This window comes from Chelonoidis abingdonii, chromosome 17 (assembly GCF_003597395.2).
Source record: "Chelonoidis abingdonii isolate Lonesome George chromosome 17, CheloAbing_2.0, whole genome shotgun sequence".
Lineage (NCBI taxonomy): Eukaryota > Metazoa > Chordata > Testudines > Testudinidae > Chelonoidis > Chelonoidis abingdonii.
The window spans coordinates 22683131-22703193 of NC_133785.1; the positions used below are offsets into that span (position 1 = coordinate 22683131).

Consider the following 20063-nt stretch of genomic DNA (forward strand, 5'->3'; position numbering starts at 1 on the left):
TAAGTATTGTTTCCCTAGCACCTAGCAAAATGAAACCCTGATCTACGACGGGCCCCACAAAATTAATAATAATTGCACTCTGTACAGATGAGAATACTTGGAGCTGCTCTCTGAAGACGGGAAGTTACCAAAATAGGTAGTTTGGAACAATTTTTGCTGTCCTATAGATCTTGTAAAGGCAAGACTTACAGAAAGGCTGTTTTCCCCCAAGTTTATTCAAAAATATATTCAAAATATATTAATTTTATTAAAATTCCAGTGTACATTACACTAAGCAAGTTACATAGAGAGGCAACCAATGTATACCCCAAGGTATAAAACAATAGGTTTATACATCCAGGTTACATTACTTCAGAACAGTTAGTGAATATCTTAAAATAAAACAGATAATTATTTATAAAAACTAATGCCCACATCATTTAGTTTTTTCTTTGTATTTTTAACCAGAAATATAAATTCAATACCAGAAAACATCCAGACAATATATTTATGGGTACTAGTAATTTGATTATCTAGGCACTTACAGCCAGGAACTTCTATCAGTTACTAGTGTAGGTATCTACCTGAGGAACTGGTATAAGATTGTGACTTTCAAATAGTAAGTATAATAAATTTAACTTATTTGCTTCTGGTAGTGCCCACAGTATGGTAGGCACTGTACAAATAGAAGGCACGGTCCTTGCCCCCCCAAACTTAAACTCTGAGACTGCATTGGGTAATGGGTCTAAATTAGCTATGACCACTCAAGAAAGAGGTCTTGGAGTCACTGTAGACAGTTCTCTGAAAACATCCACTCAATGTGTGGTGGCAGTCAAAAAAGCAAACAGAATGTTGGGAATCACTAAGAAAGAGATAATAAGTCAGAAAATAGATTGCCTCTGTATAAATCTATGGTACGCCCACATCTTCAATACTGCTTGTAGATGCGATCGCTCCATCTCAAAAACGATATATTGGAAAAAGTTCTGAAAAGGGCAACAAAAATTATTAGCAGTATGGAACGGCTTCCATATGAGGAGAGATTAATAAGACTGGGACTTTTCAGCTTGGAAAAGAGATGACGAAGGAGGGATATGGTTTAAGTCTATAAAATCATGACTGGCACGGAGAAAGTAAATAAGGAAGTGTTATTTACTCAAGAACCAGGGGTCACCAACTGAAATTAAGAGGCAGCAGGTTTAAAACAAACTGAAGTATTTTTTCTGCACAACTCAAAGTCAGTCTATGGAACTCTTTGCCAGAGGATGTTGTGAAGGCCAAGAATATAAGAGGGTTCAAAAAAAGAACTAGATAAGTTCATGGAGGATAGATCCATCAGTGGCAATTAGCCAGGATGGGCAGGGATGATGTCCCTAGCCTCTGTTTGCCAGAAATTGAGAATGGGCAACAGTGGATGGATCACTTGATGATCAGATGATCTATTCTGTTCATGCCCTCTGGGGCATCTGGCATTGGCCATTGTTGGAAGACAGGATACTGGGCTAGATGGACCTTTGGTCTCACCCACTATGGCCACTCTGATGTTCTTAAATGTGTGGATGGACTGCTATACCTGAATGGACACCCACTCAAATCTGCTACCAATGCAAGAATGCACAATAAAAAGACCAAAGAAAACATACAAAACACCCTAGGCAACTGAAAAGTAGCAGACTGGGGCAGATCATGCAAGTTGACACTTGGCCTTGCCACACTTTGGCAAGGCAGTATTTGGACAAGAGCAATTTTTTAAAAAAAAAGATACATAGTCTACCACAGTTCCTCCTACCATTGTCAGTGGGGTAGTTTCTTTGGAAATCTTCATAGAACTAGGTCCTCAAGAGGCACTTGAATGTGGAGACCTTACTGTACATCTAAGAAAATTACATCTTTCCATAATTCCAAAGGGAAGAATCACATACCAGGCCCAATCCTGCATTCCTTGCTTGCTCAAATTGTAATGGGAATTTTCCCCAAGTATATATTAGAAACATCAGGCCCAGAAATAGCAGTTATGCACAGCAGAAAGCTGAGCTATATGGTTCTGAAGGTCCTTTTTTCCCTATTATAAAGTTTTATTTCCTTATGCTTTCCTTTCCATCACATCATCTAGGATATGGAGTGCAATGGAGAATGTGGAATAGGATTATATGAAACTAGGTACCTTTTTATTTACTTTGTTTTGAAAAAATGAAAATAGTTCCCATTGATCACCCTGTGTATATGCTAGATGCAATGGATATTAGAGTACTGCCAACTAGTATGTAATGAATGCCTGCTGTAGAGTGTCCAGGATCCTAATTTTTTGTAAAAGAAACATAATGTACACAAATGCTTTATGAAGTCCAGTACAAAACAGAGCTTGCCCTAAGCCAATTCAGGCAATTGTCTCAGTTTGCCAATTTTTATTTTTTTTCAGCACAGTAAGGCAAGGAGAAAGATGACGATGCTAATTTTTCTGATCATAAAAGTTGCATTCTGCTTTAATCCACACTGTAACAGACATTCTCTTGGAACCACTGAGATGTGGCTATTCTTTTTCTCCAAAGAGAGTTAACACGTCTGTTGAAAACATACTACTTAACCTTACATGAAGTGTGTGGTTTAGCTTTTACCATTTTGCCACCAGAAAAAGATTCCCAATTTCTTCTTCTTCCAAGATGCCACTGCTGATAATTCAGTCATATCTGAGATTCAAAGAGTTCAGAGCTGTTTAACATTTGTTCCTCATATAGTAAAATATTTTCCATAAGCTTCTTTTTTTTATCATTGATCTTTATTTCCCAAGAAGTTTCTTTGGCTAATCCTGCAGGGGGGAAAAAGGCCCAAATACTTAGCAAAAACCCATCTGTGGCTAACACACTGATATTACGTATAATTTGGGAGAGGGGAAACAATTCTAAATCATTTAAATTTGGCTTCTAACAAGAAATTAAATTGAAAAACTAGATAATTTTAATTGTCCCTATAAATTAATTGGTAATATAATAACCAAGGAAACAAAATATGCTGAAATGTATAAAAGGAAGGTTTTTCAAAGACTGCAGGTGTGATCTATCAGTCTGTTTCGGCATTTATATTTTGCCTATCACCATGGTAGCTGAGCACCTTATATAAATACTGTGGTCATGGTAACAGGATTTGGGACATTGTGTCATGATTATTTAATGGACACATATTGAATGATCAGCCTCTCACTCCCAAAAAATACCTAGATTTACCTTGTGAAGAACATGAAGGGTCAAGGTTTGCATTGGTTGAAGAAACCATTCTTTCTGCAGGAGATACCATTTCCAAAGTCTTTTTATTTTCACTGGATGCCACATAGTCTTCTTGGAAGCCACCAGTACATATTTCAGCATTTCTCCCGGAATGAGAGGATGTGGCATTTTCTGGATCAGTACAGCTACTGCTAGGTGGGCCATATGCAGAACCCTCCTCAGGATCCCATACAAAACTACTCGATTCATCCGATTCGCAAGGGACCCGTGACATCTGTTCATTGTACATTTCAGGTGGTATGACTCTTAGTAAAGGTGGGGATGAATTTACATACTTCAGAGGCCTTGCTGTTGCACTGTCCTCACTGCTATCACCTGAAGAACCATAATTGTGACTAGCTGTCTCGTCATCTGTTTCTTCTGGGGTATTAATGGAGAATCCAGAAAAAGTGCTGCCTTCAAGAAGGCTGTGATCTCTAATTTTATGTTCAGCCATTTCCATCATTTCATGCACCTGTTCAGAACAACGATATTTGGTAAGCAGTTAGTCAGTGCCCATGTCCTTCTCCTTGGTGGACATTTAAAAAAATAACAAAATCACATTTGGTGCTGTGGCTTAGAGCTTGGTTCTAAGACTAGTGGGGCATAATTACCTCTGCTATGTCAGGATTCTTTTTCCGCAGACAAAGGCAGATGGCAGTGGCAAAGTGAACAGCAATTTCTGATGGCAAGTGTCCCACCTTCCTGTCCATATATTTACAGCATATTTCTTTGGCAGCAAGATTTTCAAAGGTTTTGTGCTTGGAGCATGAACTTGCTTTTGCGGTTTGAATTTCATCAGCAATTACATCTTTCTGTTCAAGAGGAAGAGATACACTGGTGAAGATGAAAATGATTTGTCAAAGAAAAGTTCATTCCTATCCAACCCTTTAAGAACTTAAGAGACTCCCTGAGTACTTGCCATACCCTGTGTGATGTGCTGGCTAGTGTATGCATACTAGTGCTCCCTAGTGACTGGCTTACAAAAGATAAAAGCCAGAGAAAATTTTCTTTTAGCTTGAATGGTAGAAATCTGTGTTTTAACAGCAGAGAGTCTGATACTCTGTGCTTCATGAGGTCTGTATGCATGCAGGCAATGCTTCATTATACCAGACTCCAGCAGTTCCAGGTAGGCCTCTCAATATTATCAGGCCAAAAAAACAAAAAAATCAGTGCAATGTACAATATCCTAAGTGTGTTAATTACCTTTTCTAAACATCCATCAGCAAATCAGAAACCTCTTGTCCCTGCTAATGAACTTATCACCAAGACTTGTCATCTCCTTCACTTTTGGAATCTATTAGAAAGTTGCTGAAGCATTTAGCAAGGATTGAACGAAAAGGCGAGGGTTCACTTCCTTCCCCTTTTACTCTATGTTTCAGGGGCATGACAGCACAAAAGGGAAGTACCACATGTGCAAGGGAATACACAGGGTCTGTTTTTATTCACACAAAAAGCATTCATTTTGTCACAAGTGGGTGAACCTGGCCCAAAATTTAATTTGAGTTTCTTAAAGTAAATTCCACAACTCCAAGTACGTATTCAGTGATGTGTCTGTGTACAAAATACTGGTGAGTACACCTAGCCATAAATACAGTACATTAGCCCATATGATTCACTTTCTACTTACATTTCTCTATTCAGTGCACACCTTCCTGGTTCAAGAATATGAATAGTCACAATTTCAAAACAGCTGCTGCCTCTAAATACATGGGTATCTAAACACTAGTGATGTTGCAGCAGCTCATACACAATCAGGAGCAATATTAAAACTGGAGCATTCATTCTGCTCTTATTGAGGTCAGCTGGAGTTTTGCCACTGACTTCAATGGAACCAAGGTTTGGCCTCTGCACAACTCTTTAGGAGTTATGAATTTGACAGTATTACTCCTACAGGAATTCTGTGCTAAAAAAAATTAAAAATTTTGCCCACAATATTTTAAAATTCTGCATATTTTGTCAAAACAACACAATATAACCACTCCAGTCTCAATTATTTTGGTAATTTATTTCAAAATATCTGTCAACAAGTATGTCAACAACACTCACAACAACAAAAAAGATACCCCTGGAGTACAGAGTTAAAGAAACCTCTATGACAAACCAGTTCCAGTTGTGGGGTGCTGGAGAGGGCTGCATGGGGCCCCCAGAGACCAGACATCCACATTCCCTCCCCCCCCAAGCCCAGCTGTGGGGCACCCCCAGCCCAGACACCAGCACACCCCTCACCACAGAGCCCAGCTGTGGGGCACCTACAGAGCCCAGATACCCTCACCCCTCTACCCCCAGAGCCCAGATACCCACATACTCCTTCCCCCAGACTTAACTATGGGGCACCACAAGAGCCCAGACACCTGCACCCCCTCCCCAAAAAGCCCAGCCACAGGGCAGCCCCTGCCCAGATACCTGCACACCCTGAGCCTTTACAGACACCCCCCCACAGCTTCTTTACTGTCCCACCAGGGGACATGGTAAGGTGCGGCCCTGCCCTTCCTCACCTTTTGCCAGAGCTGGGTCTCCTGGGATCTCTCCCATCCCCAGGATAATGAGATTAAGCTGGGCACCCAGAGCATGCAGAGCCTCCATCCCCGCCAGGCTGGGAACTTTGCTCACTGCGAGCTGGGCTCTGCAGAGTCCATCACCACCTAGTGGTGATCAGAAGCTCTCTAGCCCCAATTCTGTGGGAGAAACATGGAATTCTGCGCAAATTCTGTATTGTGCAGTGGTGCAGAATTCCTCCAGGAGTACAGTATGCAACAACTCTGTATTTGGTTTTGCACTCAAACTAATTTCATTAGAGTAGCACTGTTTGCAAGTGTTACACTAGGCCAGTGTCATTTATTTTGCTTCTCCCTTACCAGATAAATAGGGGTTCTTTCTTCATCCATTGCCTTAGTGCCCGTCAGCATCTCTGCTAAAACCTAGAGAACATTTTTATAGGCAAGACAATTTATTTAGATGGCTTCTTCTAAAAAACTGGACATTGTAACAAAAGGAATATTTACCCATTAGAGCATTTAAACTATTTTTCCTACATTCTTAGACAAGATAGGCACAAACCAACACTCCAGATCTGAATAACCTTTGAGAGAGTTTGGAACCAGGTACAGATCTGAGTCCAAATTTTGTGGCTTGGCCCTATCTTTATATATTACACTGTAGGGGCTGTAGAAGGTCATTCTGTTCTGTAGGGTTCACTGAATAGATGTAACAATTACCTATATAAAAATGAAAATTTAAAAGTACAACTTAAATTTTAAAAAATGATGTTGTAGGCCATCATATTTATTCTCTCTCAGTGACTTTTATACCACGTTTGCTGAGTTTTCAAATCAAAAGATGATTTTTCCAAAGTCCAATACTGCAAATTGAACAAGGGAACTGAGAACTAAGTTATGGTTTTTCTGCTTCTTCCACCATAACCAGTAATAAAGATTTTGCAGCTACAATGTAGAGATAATTTTGTAGATGTTGCATAAAGCAGTGTATAATCCAGCTCACTCTAACCCACACTGTATTGGATTTGGAGGATGAACAGGATTAAAAACATGTTTGCAACATTCAGTGAAGTCAGCACATATGACCTATACTCACAGACAAAACTGGAATCTTTACTGAATAAGGGAGTAACATGTTCACATATCCGTTTTTCTGACAAGGAGCACCCCCGACAGTACTATATGGTACTGAATTGATCATAACCACACTTTTGAGATTATATGTCATACTCTGACCTTGAATGCGTCTGGATGGCTCTCTAACAAGATACAAGGCACTACCTAAACCTATATTCATCATGGATTACTTCAGCATGGTTTCCTCCTCTCCTTTCACATGTATTGATATGAAGGAGTATCATTTGGTTTCTTGGGAGACAAAGTAGGAAGAACACCTTTGGGAAGATCAGGGATCCAGATCCAAGATCACAGGACTTGGGTACACCACAAGGTCGGAAGTTTTTTCTGATCTTGTTAAACTTTCTTTTGTTCCTATTTATAAAAACTAAACTCTGCAGAAAAGATCTTGTAGACTGCAACTGGGTTTTTCCCTAATAGCCATTCCATCGAATTATGTGATCCAAATGGGAGTCGCATGTATACGTTTCAGGGCAGAATTTGGCTTTCTTGCATTGGTTATTATTGAATGGATATTAAATGTCCAGCTTACCTGAGTATCTTATGTTTGAAAAACTTGATCAGATATATGAGAAAAAAAAACAAAACTATCTACACACTGCAATAGCAAAGGTTGTTTTTAAAAAAAAAAAAAAAACACAACAAAAAAAACAACTTACTATTCCACAACCAAAGATGTCAATTTTTTGTGTTAGCTGTCCATGCCTGACAAAATCTTCTGGCAGGTAAGTGAGAGAAGCTTGTAAAACTTTGGTTTTCATCATAGCATAGTCTGATTTTTTTTCCACAGAATATAGTCGGAGACCTGAATGTCCAAGTTTTGGTGTGAAGTTTTCATCCAGCAAAACATTGGAGCTGCATAAAGTAAGGCAAATACCAATAGCGATCAATCGATTCACACCTGAATGCAGAGTCTTATGGTAATATGTGATTTTAGAAAGTACATTTAAGAGCTTCTTTATGTAAATTCTCTTTTAGATTCCAGTCTTGTATGTTGAAAGGGATAATGGTAGAGGTATAACTCAAGCTTCAGTAAAGCTATCATAGACCAGAATGTTTTTTTTTAAATAAAGTTAAACAATAGCAATGTTTTCCTCCCATCTAATCTAATTCTACATTGTTTTGTTGTATACATTTTATTGTTTGTTTGCAAATATATAGGGTCATATTCATTCCTGGTCTAAGTTCCTCAAAAACCATGGGTCATCAGGGATTAATTTGGTCCATCTGATTTTTAGTTAAACAGTTTTACGGACTGTAGGAAACTCCTCTGTTGAAGAGACCTGAAATTGTTTGTTTTTTTTCCTCATTCTCTGGACAGATCACAGTGTGTCAGGCCACGTCTATACGACGCGCCATTTCAGCGCGTTAAAATCGAAAGCTCGGAGTTCGATATATCGCGTCTCGTCTAGAAGGGGATATATCGAACCCAGAGCGCGCTTACATCGATTCAGGAACTCCACCAAAACAAACGGAGTTCCGGATTCGACATGGCGAGCCGAGCACATCGATACAGCGCGGTGAAGACGGGTGAGTAACTCGATTTTAGATATTCGATTTCAGCTACGCTATTCTCGTAGCTGAAATTGCGTATCTAAAATCGATTTTCACGCGTCATGTAGATGGGGCCTTAGGCAAATCCTGACTTCTTTTCTCAGCATTTACTCAGTCCAAACTTTGCGACCACAGTGGACTCTAAAATGACCTCAAAATGAGTTTTGCCTCATAAGAGCTGAGTAAGGAACTCAGGACATGACTCCATGATATAAAACAAAGCAGAAAGACCAGCATTTCTGTAATTTAAAACCTTTCTGCCAGCACAAAGAACAGGAGCACTCTGCTTTCCAGCTGCATGTGAATACAAAAAGCATTGCCTGACTAAATTGGAAATGCATTCTTTCTGATTATTACAGGAAAAGCATATATTAGTCACAGGTTATACCATGAAAGGCTGCATGCTGTAGGGCACAAGCAAATGCACATTTTGACCTAATAGATTAATAGATTCTAAGGCCAGAAGGAACCATTGCGATCAAGCCTGATCTCCTGGATAACACAGGCTGATGGACTTCCCTGAATTAATTCCTGTTTGTACTAAAGCATATCTTAGAAAAACATCCAAACTTAATTGGAGATGAGACTCAACACAACCCTTGGTAAGTGTTTCAAGTTAATTACCCTCACTGTTAAAAATGTGTACTCTATTTTCAGTGTGAAAATTTCTAGCTTCAACTTCCAGCCATTGAGTCTCATTCTATCGTTGTCTGCTAGATTGAAGAGCCCATTATCAAAATTTCTGTCCCATAAGTAGGTACTTACAGACTGATCTAGTCACCCCTTAGGTCTTTTTCATCTGGAATTCTAGGATTCTATTAACACCAGTGGGAGAAGAACATTGGAGAGTGGAGTTAAATAGATGGTTGAGCATAATGAGGAGCTTATGGTAGTCTGAGGAAAAATCAGCTGTCTTTGAATTTGTATTCTTAAACCCTGATCAAACTTGGAAACATGAAGGTTAAAAAGAACTAAACAGAATGTGTATTTTGAGGCAAAGCTGTAAACATTATTTTGTATAAGAGTAAGGCCGGGTCTATGCATAAATTTAATATTAATTTAAGTATGTCAGATGGGATAAGGCCTTTTTCTTTTTTTTTTTTAAATCAAAATAGTCAAATCAGTACAACCCTTGTGGGGTCACAGTTAAAGCAGTAACAAAGTGCCTTATACTGATACAACTTATTCCCCTTCCCATATGGGAGTAGCTGTACCAGTATAAACACCTTTATAGTGATATAACTGAATGCACAGTAGAGGGGTGGATGGTGGTACCACTTTAACTCTATAGTTAAGGTGGTACAACTTTCATGTACAGAACAGCCCTAAGACTTTTTCAGGGAACAAACAACTTTCCAAAACTAGAATGTTATGGGGAATATTTGGAATTTTACATATGGGGGGGGAAATGGAAGGGAATGTGCTAAAAACAAAAAAACAAAAAAAAACCACTTCAGAAGAATATACTTTTACCACATCAAAAAAAAAAGAAAAGAAGAAGATATAAATGAAATGTGGAGGGGAGACATCTAAAAGAGCAAGAGATCACAAGAGCAGATATGTATGGGGAATGATTCCTTGCTCATATGTAGACTGGAAGACTTTCAGACATTTCTGTTTTTTGAAATTCCGGAAAAAAACAGTTGAATGACAGAGAGTTGCAGATATGTCGATAAGCCAGCAACCCTACCTCTTGACATTCCCATGCAGAATCCCAAACTTATGGAGATACTGAATGGCTCGGATAAGTCCTATAGAAATTGTGATGCGTTTCTCCCATGTTAATGGAATGGAACCAACCTGGAAGAAAAGGAGAAAGAGGGTTGGTATGTTTTTCTTTTTGTGGAAAGAAGCATAAAACAGTGTTAGTTTTACAAGCAAGACCTTCTCCTTCCCTCACTGTAGGCACTGGCAAAACACTCACTAACCTAACTGGAAGCAAGATGGGGTAAACAAATCTCATGCTTCAGTGCAGAAACCAATTATTCAGGGGTCAGGAAGGAATCCTTTCACCCTCCACATACAGCACTGCATACTCAGCATGGTGCATTACATGACGACGGTACAGGTGAGGCAGAGATCCCTTTCCTCTGGAACACATGGTATTGGCCACTGCTGGAGGCAGGACACTCATCCAATCTGGTTCACTAAATCCTATGTTCCTATTGAAGAATTCACAAGTGTCCTTTACATTGCCCTGCCAGTTCCCCTGCACAGTGCTCGAACAATGAATTTGGGCATCTCATAAACTGTTCCCCCAAAGCAGCTGACTTCATACTGTATTTCAACACAGGACTCTGACACAATCGAACACTGTACAGTAACTCCTCACTTAATGTCCTCCCGCTTAATGTTGTTTCAAAGTTACGTCACTGGTCCATTAGGGAACATACTCATTTAAAGTTGTGCAATGCTCCCTTATAACGTCATTTGGCTGACTTTACAAGGGAACATTGCACAAGTTTCTCTTCTCTGCCTCCTCCCCCTCCCTTCCTCCCTCCCAGCGATTCCCCCGCTGCCAAACAGCTGTTTGGTAGTGCTTAGGACTTTCTGGGAGGAAGGGAGCGAGCGGGGAAGCTCCCCACCCCCGCCCCAAGCAGGCAGGGCCACCTGGAATGCAGGGCCTTTAGGGGCTGCAGGGCCCTGGGTTAAAGTGGCCCCGGGGCCCTGGCCTGCAGCTCTAAAGCCCCTTTCGGCATGCAGCCCTGCGAGCACGTGCTGGAGGACTCAGGCGGAGCAGAGGCAGCCACACAGCCAGCGGCTGGAGAGAAGCAGCTCCTTCCCCTTCAAAGCCGGCTGGAGAGAAGCGGCGCTTTGAAGGGAAAAGTGCCGCTTCTCTCCGGCTGCTGGCTGCCCCTACTCCTCCTGAGTCCTCTGGCCCGTGCTCACAGGGCCTCATTCTGAAAGGGGCTTTAGAGCTGCGGGCCAGGGCCTCGGGGCCTCCTTAACCCAGGGTCTTGCAGCGCCTAAAGCCCCTGTGTTCCAGGTGGCCCTGCCTGCCGAAGGAGCGGGGACACCTTCCAGAATCGTGACTCCCAGAATCATGGCCATGGGGGCGGTGCCCCGCTGTGCAGAGCCACCTGCTCCCTCCCCTGCACCAAACAGGAGCTGCCCCAGGTAAGTGCTCTGTACCTCCTGCCTGCCCCAGCCCTGAGCACCTTCCCACACCCCCACCCTGAGCGCCCTCCCACACCAACTCCCTCCCAGTCCCTGCACCCCACCCTGCACGCCCTCCCACACCCCCACCCTGAGCACCCTCCCACACCCTTACTCCCTCCCAGTCCCTGCACTCCTAGCCCTGAGCCCCAGGGGTAAGACAAGGGCACCTCCCCAGCATAGTACAGTACAGTACAGTACTGTACAGTATATAATGCCTTTTGTCTGCCCTCAAAAAATTTCCTTGGAACCTAACCCCCCGCATTTACATTAAATCTTATGGGAAAATTGGATTTGTTTAACATCGTTTCACTTAAAGTTGCATTTTTCAGGAACATACAATGTTAAGTGAGGAGTTACTGTAGTTGATTTTACAGTGACATATTGCCAAATCTAATGCATATACTGCTGTATAGCTGCACATTTTTACAGCGTCCTTTTTCTTTAACAGAAGCTGCATGGCAGAAACTCTCCGTAAAGATGGCCTGCCTTGTGGCAGAAAACAGATTTATTTGTATGTAAAAAGATTTGCAGCCTTTCCAATACTTGTGAGTGATATATGTTCATGCTCCTTTTTTCTGCTGCTAATGATTCACATGGTGGGGGAGGAAAGGAAAAAAGAGAAGCTACCCTTCCTGTGGGAAAGGTAAAGAAGAGATACTCTCCACCTGGTAAGGACGTACTGGTAAGGATGCGTTGAAGTCTCCTAGAAAATGTGAATATACATCTTTCCCAAATTGCAGGAATATTACATAAGACCCAAAGAACATAGTAACATTTTTCAAAGAGATACAAATGATTTTCATACAGTACTTTGATAGGACCCAAATGCTCTGCTTACTTGACACTGTAGTCTGTTTTCAAGTGATCCATTATCCATGTAGGGGTATATCAGACAGTGATATCCATTTTCTAGCGAGAAACCCACTAGTTGTAAAATGTTAATGTGACAACACCTGAAGCCAAATATCAACAAATATTAGCAAGTAAAATAAAAACAAACAGAAACAATTTAAAATTCCAGTGCTGGATCAAACTGACAACATACAGACTAGACTGTGTACTACTCCTCTCCTTGGGAGCACAGCGACACAGCAGAATTACAATTGTTGCACATCGCTGCGTATGAGGAGTGCACAAGGCTAACAGTGCAGCAGAGAGGAAGTGGGGCTATAGTGCCATCCCCTTCCACATTAAGTAGAGGGGATGCTCAGCTGCAGAAAGGAGCTGCCCTGGACCTGCTTAAGGAATGGCACTGTGGTTCCACTCCCCCAGCAAGTAGGTGAACTTTGGAGGCAATGGAGGCATGCTGCTTCCCAGGGCTCCTGCTGGGTCAGTACAGATCCACACCATCCTCAATACAATGCAGCGTCTACAAGGCAAAATTTAGCCCTTAACACAGATCAGATTATTTCTTGTTATTTTGTAAAAGATCTATTAATCTCCAGACAGACTGTGACCAGAACCAATTTCCAAATAGCTACTTACCGAAAGCAAATCTGTACTTCTGTATGAAAGAATCTTCGTGTTGAATTCTGGCTTGCACATTCCATCTGTGAAAACCACCACAAAAATGCACTAAAATCAACTGTCACAGGCACTGACTTCATTTAAACTAGAACCAAAACATTTTTTATATGTAGAATAGCAAATAAATAACTAAAGGCTTTATCCTGCTAACAATTCTGCATGCAGGTAACTACTCACATTAGTAGTCCCACTGAAGTCAATAGGACTACTCATGTGGGTAAAAGGTCTCATGCATAAATGTTTGTGAGATCCTGCTTTAAACTAGACATCATTTACCCTCCTAAAAATACCAGAGTGCAGAATTTCTGATTACTAGTCTGTGGTGTATTAAATGATAACTGTTAATGTTTAGGGGAAGGTTAACAAATGATTCCCCTTCAAACGTAAATGAAGAAAAGGAGGAAGGGTAGGTACTTGCCTCTTTGAGCCTTTTAATGACGTATACTGCATTGTATCTCTGACCTTTGTAGACCTCAGCAAAAATACCTTCATTAATTCGGTTCTCCTCACTGAAACCATTGGTAGCATTTATCACTTCCCCCTGGGTCCACAAAAGGCTCCCACTAGGGAGATGAGCAATCGGTTCCTGCTGAGGAGTGGAAGAACCACAGGGCTAGAAATAACAGAAAAAAAAAAACAAGTTTATCTCCCTGGAACAATGGATTTCTCTCTCTGCTAGGGACTTTAAGGGCCTTTTAAACACAGCCAAGTCATAGGACCCAGTTACCACATAGGTCCAAGGCCAATTAGTAGTGTGGATAGGCTCTGAGAAAACTAGTCCTGTATTTCTAACATAGGCAAAACTCCCTATGTCTTCTAGGACTCCAGCATGTGAGTCCTATATAGATATCCCCTGAATTAGAAAATTCACATGCAGGATTCCTTTCAGCCCTGTCAGTGATATGTTGACATCCCTACTGAGTTCATTTTCTACTCCACAATTTATTTTCCATGATAGCAAAATAAACCAGGATTGTGTGAAATTGTGACTGCTCTTCTACAAGATCAGTACTTAACGTTTTTCACAATTCAGTTTGGTAGTTTTGCTGTTGTGAGAAATTTTGCACAATAGGAGATTTTGCATTGAACACAGTTGAAAATGTGAATTTTGTTATAGGCACAGACTTTGCTTGTAAAAGAGGTTTAGTTTGGACTGAAATGTTGCCCATTCTGGGGAGAAATTTCACCCCTTTGCCTCAAAAATGGGTCCTTCTTCACTGAAAAATAACCTATTGCCACGTGAAACATTCTTAAACTTGTGAATTTTGTTGTGAAAGGGCAGTTTTAGAGTTTACAAAGATATGTAAATAAGCTCAGCTATGGAGTGTTTTCAGTTACATTGCTAAAGTTTCACGCAGCTATAAAATAAACATTTTAACCATCTACTTTGGCTTGGTCTCAATAAATAGCTTAGCAAGTTGGATTTTTTAAAATGATCAGATGTTTGTTTAAAGAATTAATAGCATAAGGAGTGACACTAAAGGTATGACTACACTGCGATAAAAGATCTGTGGCACAGCTGTGCCTGGCCTGGGTCAGCTGACTTGGGCTTGTGGGGCTATAAAATTGCAGCATAGACGTTGGGGCTCGGGCTGGAACCTGGGCTCTGGGACCCTCAGCACACATAGAATCTTCGAGCCTGAGTGTTTACACTGCAGTTTTATAGCTCCACAGCTCAAGCCCAGTCAACTGACCCCAGCCAGCTGCAGGTCTTCTATTGCAGTATAGACATACCCAAAAGTCAAGTCACAAGAACCATCAATCCTCATGCTTCAGGGCATAAATTGATCATTAGCTGGATCAAGAAGAAATATTCTCCATGTTATACATTAAATATTGTAGTTAGGTGCTTCATAGGAGCTTTACACCTACACTGAAGCATCTGGCATTGACTGCAAAATTATTTTGTTCTTCCGGCCCAATACCGGTTCCAGTTTGGCAACTCCTGTGTTTGTTTTTTACTGAATGAACAGCTCCATTTGATATTATAAGTCCCAATATGTACGAAGGAAGAAATAGCTTAAATATTAGTGTGCAGCTCCCACACCTCAAGCCTGATAAATCTGTTCAACATACAAAGGTGCAAAACATTAACTCCCAGCAAGGAGCTTTGGAACCATTGCATTTATGTACAGCAGTCTCCTCCTCTGGTTGGAACACTCGTATCATGTTATATTGGACATTACCAGTGAGATTTAAAGGTTTAAAATGTAAGCTGCTTCAAAATTTTTAGACTCTAGTGGGAAATATTGATTAAAGTGTAAACTCTTTAAAAAAAAAAAGAAGAGTCCCCAAATTCACCACACAGGAACTTTTCTTAAACTTCTAAAAATAAATATCCCACCCTTACTTCCATATCTGGTGTGATCACAGCACAATACAATGTGAAAAGCATTCTTTACTGAGCTGCACCAGTAACCACCCTGGAAATTCTCTCATAATCAGTTGCCATCCAGATTCGTTTCTCATACCTGACTTTGTAATATGCAATGGAATTAATGAGCATAGTTTTTCTCAGAGGTTGAAGTCAGCAGAGTCAGCACAAGTTCTTCAAACAATACTTGTGTAAGTGAGATCCAAATTAGGCACCATGTTTTCAAGAGATATACAGTTTATGCAGGTAGAAGGATGCACACAAATTCCTTTTAATTAAAGGAACACAGAATGGCATGAAAGGCAATTTTCATGGTCATCAGAAAATTGGGGTTTAAACTATGGGGTTTACCTTCACACTCGATGAACGAGGAGGATTTGATTGTAGGGAGTGCATAAGGTCCTCTGGGGGAGGTAGTGGATAGGGGAGTGAGTCTGAGATTCCTCCAGAAACTGGATCTGAAAATGACATTAACAGTGATGGGGAAATGCATTATTTTTGTGATACTAAAAGTATGACTAGTTCCGTTTCTGTGATTGTTTTCTCAAGTCCGCTAAACCAGTTGACAGCCTGTCAGGACTAGGCACACTGTGTGAGGGTGCAGATTTGTTCTTCTGACTCACCCTAACAGGGTGGGACTCTTTAATTCTAGCTCAGGGATATAAAACGTTCAGTCTTTTGAAGACAAGAGAGAGAGAGAAAGTGGACGTCTTGCCAGGAAAACATCAGGAACAGACAGCTCAAGAGGAAGTTCAGGGCATTGTTACATAAGCAGGAATAAAGGCAAACCACAGGAAAGTGTAAGTTTGTATCATAATACAGTGTGTCTATGCTGTGCTGGGAGTGAGAATCATCCCTATCTATACATTCATTCTACCATTAAAACAAATATGTCTCATGTTATTTTACTTACTAGGTGCTGCTAACACATGCAAGTGTGGTAAGTCTGGTGATGGTCCAATCTCATTTTCTTTGGCTTTATTTTTGTTTTCTGTGGGATAACAGAGTATGTTCTCCTGTTTAGGTGACACTAATGGCACTCTGGCAGGATTAGTAATATCAGAGACAGATACCCCTGCAAAACAAACAAGAAAAAAAAACCAAACCATACAGCCACACTGAGAAAATGAGCTCTTAATCTGAGACAAAGTGTCCTAAAAATGACTTAGTACATTATCACTAAAAATGCTTAGTCAGAGTGTAACATGTTTTTATTTAGTTAATATAGTTTAAAAATAAGAACAGTCATAGTGGGTCACACCAATGGTCCATCTAGCCCAGTATCGTGTGTTTCAACACTTGCCAATTCCGACGCTTGCTTTGGAGGGAATGAACAAAACAGGCAATCATCAAGTGATCAATGCCCTGTCATCCACTTTTGGCCATCAGAGGCTATGAATATCCAGACCATAGGGTTGCATCCCTGACCATCTTGGCTAATAGATGTTGACAGACCTATTCTTCATGAACTTATCTAATTCTTTTTTGAACCCTGTTGTAGTTTTGGTCTTCACAACATCCCCTGGCAATGAGTTCCACAAGTTCATCGTACACTGTGAGAAAAGGTACTTCCTTTTGTTTTCTGTTTTTTTAAACCTGCTGCCTATTAATTTCATTGGGTGACCCCTGGTCCTTGTGTTATGTGAAGGAGTAAATAACACTACATTACTCACTTTCTTCACACCGTTCACTATCTTATAACCCTCTATCATATCCCCCCTTAGTTATTTCTTTTCCAAACTGAAAGGTTCCAGTCTATTTACTCTCTCCTCCTACGGAAGCTGTTCCCCACCCTTAATCATTTTTGTTGCCCTTCTTTGTACCTTTTCGAGTTCTAATGTATCTTTTTTTGAGACGGAGTGAAAAGAACTGCACACAGTATTCAAGATGTGAGCATACCATGGATTTATATTGTGGCCTTCTGATATTATCTGTCTTATTATCTATCACTTTTCTAATGGTTCCTAACATTCTGTGAGCTTTTTTGACTGCCTCTGCACATTGAGTAGATGTTTTCACAGAACTGTTCACAATGACTTCACGATCTCTGTCTTGAGTGGTAACAGCTAATTTAGAACCCATCATTTTGCGTGTATAGTTGGAATTATGTTTTCCAGTGTGCATTACTTTGCATTTGTCCATATGATTTAGACTTAATAGGTATTACTGAGGATGAATAAGAAGTTATTTTTAAAACAGTATTTCATAGTTATCACCATGCATAACTTGGTACTTAAAAAGATAAGTTAGCAACAATAATATATTGCTCTTATCATATGGGACATAGCACTTTTCATCCAAGGATCTCAAAACACATTAGGTACATTAGTTAAACCTCACAGCACCCCTGTAAAGTAGTAGTGTATTGTTATAGCCATTTTATGGATGGGTAAACTGAGGCACAGAATTTCAGTTACATGCCCAAAATCACACAGCCAGTCAGTAGCAAAGCTAGGAACAAAACCAAGGAATCCACGCACTAACTTTTGCATCTCTTTATATGTCCCTTGTGGAATAAGTCCTATAGAACATACTAGAAAATGATTGTTTTTTTGTAGTCTTTTCAAATCATTGTATAGATTTGAATAGAGAATTATGCTCCAGTTTTAGAATTCCATAAGATAGACTCTCTCTCTCTTCAGGTTATGAACTAATTCTTTATTAAATTTCATAGGATCTGAGAATAATTTCTATAGACCACTGTTGGTTTCCTCCTATTAAATACTGGGGGACTTTTCTGGTAAGAAACAGGGGTAAATCATCATCCTGATGTACAGAGAGAGACTATGCCATATCCATAGTAATTATAATTTGGGGTGGATCACCGCCTTACATCACAAAAAATGTGTGTGCAAAGAAACCCTCTCAGGGTTTTTATGAACAATGTGTAAAATAATAGCAATGCTTTGCTCTTATACAGCTTTCTTCCCAACATGTTTTACAAAAGAAGATGTGTGTCATTTTCCCCACTTTATGACTGGAGAAGACTAAGGCAGAGAAAAGTGAAGTGGTGTGCCCAAAGTCACACAGCAAGTCAGCGGCAATGCCAGGAAGAGGGCCCTAGTCTTCTCCCAACATCTCCCAGACATTACTGTATTGGATTACACTGCCTACCTCTTCATTGATATTCTTTTTCAAACGAGAGACTAAGATTAAACAAGTGTCTTCACAAACCACATTCAAGGGGAAACAACCCCATTAGATGATATTGGAGTAACAGACTGAATATGAGATGATTTAATATTTACTCTGGCAAAAGATCCAGGGTAAAAATTTCAAGGGCACCTAAGCAATGTAGGTGCTGAAGTCCCATTGGTTGTCAATGAGGCATCAGCTCTTAAATGCCCAAAAGGCTGATCCAAAGCCCAGTGAAGTCACTGGAAATACTCCCATTGACTTCAGTGGGTTTTGGATGAGGTTCTAAGTCACTTTTGAAAATAAGTCTCTAAAGTCATTTGGGGCTCTTGAAAATTTTACCTCTGAGGGCCAAATTCTGCCCTTACACTGTCATATATCAAGAGTCACTGGATTTATTCTAGATTAACACCTGTGAAACTGAAAGAACTTGGCCCCAAATTTCAAAAGGTACGAAAATCCTGCTCTCATTAAAGTCACTTGTTTTTGGTGAAAGCAGGAGTAGGGCCACAATCCTTTATTGCCAATTATTTATTTCACTTTGTCCTGTGAATGTATCCAGAAGTTTAGAGAATTATTGTGCATCTCAGCAGTTCCTTATTGCTGTGAAGTGATCGCATGGAACATCAAGCTCATATATCACCAATGAAACACGTACCACGGCCTGGTATATCTGACTTGCCTTGAGAGGGTGTTATATGTTAGGTTATTCGTAGTTTAGGTCACACTTTTTAAAAAAAACAACAGTTCTCTAGACCAGGGTGTCAACTTGTGATATTTTTCACCTCATTCCATTTCCAAAATATGCACTTCAGCAGGTGAAAACAGGAAATCACAGCTGACTAACACATAGCAGAAGTAGACAAGTTGGTCAGCAAGAAAAAAAAAAAAGTAACCCAAACTCTAACAGAAAATGTGTGGTTTCGAAACCAGTATGAACATAAAGGCTGAGCTAATTTATACAGAACTCAGGACGCAAGAAAGGATTGTCTATATGTTTGTGGTTCTTAGGTGACTTGTTGATGCTGTGGTATAATTCTCACTGTGTGTGCAAGACAACTAAGGGCATACTTACACGGCCCTGCAGCTTGGAGTAAGGGATTGTAAACAGCAGCATGCACTTATGTGCTGCAATATAACTCTCCTGGGGGGACACTGCTGGTGTGAACTTAAAGATCCCAAGTTTTCATCGTGCAGTGTAGCCATGCCCTGAGGTTTAAATCCCACAGCAGACATCCATGAACACTTATTTCTTTTACCTTTACATTTATAGGAACAGGTTAGAGTGGGTATATTATCCTTTTCAGAGTAGCAGTCGTGTTAGTCTGTATCCGCAAAAAGAACAGGAGTACTTGTGGCACCTTAGAGACTAACAACTTTATCTGAGCATAAGCTTTCGTGGGCTACAGCTCACTTCATCAGATGCATAGAATGGAACAT

General features: G+C 40.4%; 1 protein-coding gene across 1 annotated transcript in view; it reads right to left on the reverse strand.

Annotated features, from left to right (window-relative positions):
• Positions 1–227: 227 nt before the first annotated feature.
• The window catches only part of IRAK2 (interleukin 1 receptor associated kinase 2), a 36885-nt gene continuing 17049 nt past the window's right edge, over positions 228–20063 (reverse strand). Inside the window, exons 3-13 of the mRNA XM_032784237.2 lie at positions 16402–16563; positions 15840–15946; positions 13533–13727; positions 13073–13137; positions 12426–12540; positions 10119–10228; positions 7534–7729; positions 6098–6160; positions 3854–4054; positions 3201–3714; positions 228–2785 (exon numbers count right to left, since the gene is read on the reverse strand). Coding sequence (XP_032640128.2) covers positions 2661–2785; positions 3201–3714; positions 3854–4054; positions 6098–6160; positions 7534–7729; positions 10119–10228; positions 12426–12540; positions 13073–13137; positions 13533–13727; positions 15840–15946; positions 16402–16563 — 1853 coding nt within the window. The 3' untranslated portion in view covers positions 228–2660. The remainder of the gene's footprint in view (positions 2786–3200; positions 3715–3853; positions 4055–6097; positions 6161–7533; positions 7730–10118; positions 10229–12425; positions 12541–13072; positions 13138–13532; positions 13728–15839; positions 15947–16401; positions 16564–20063) is intronic.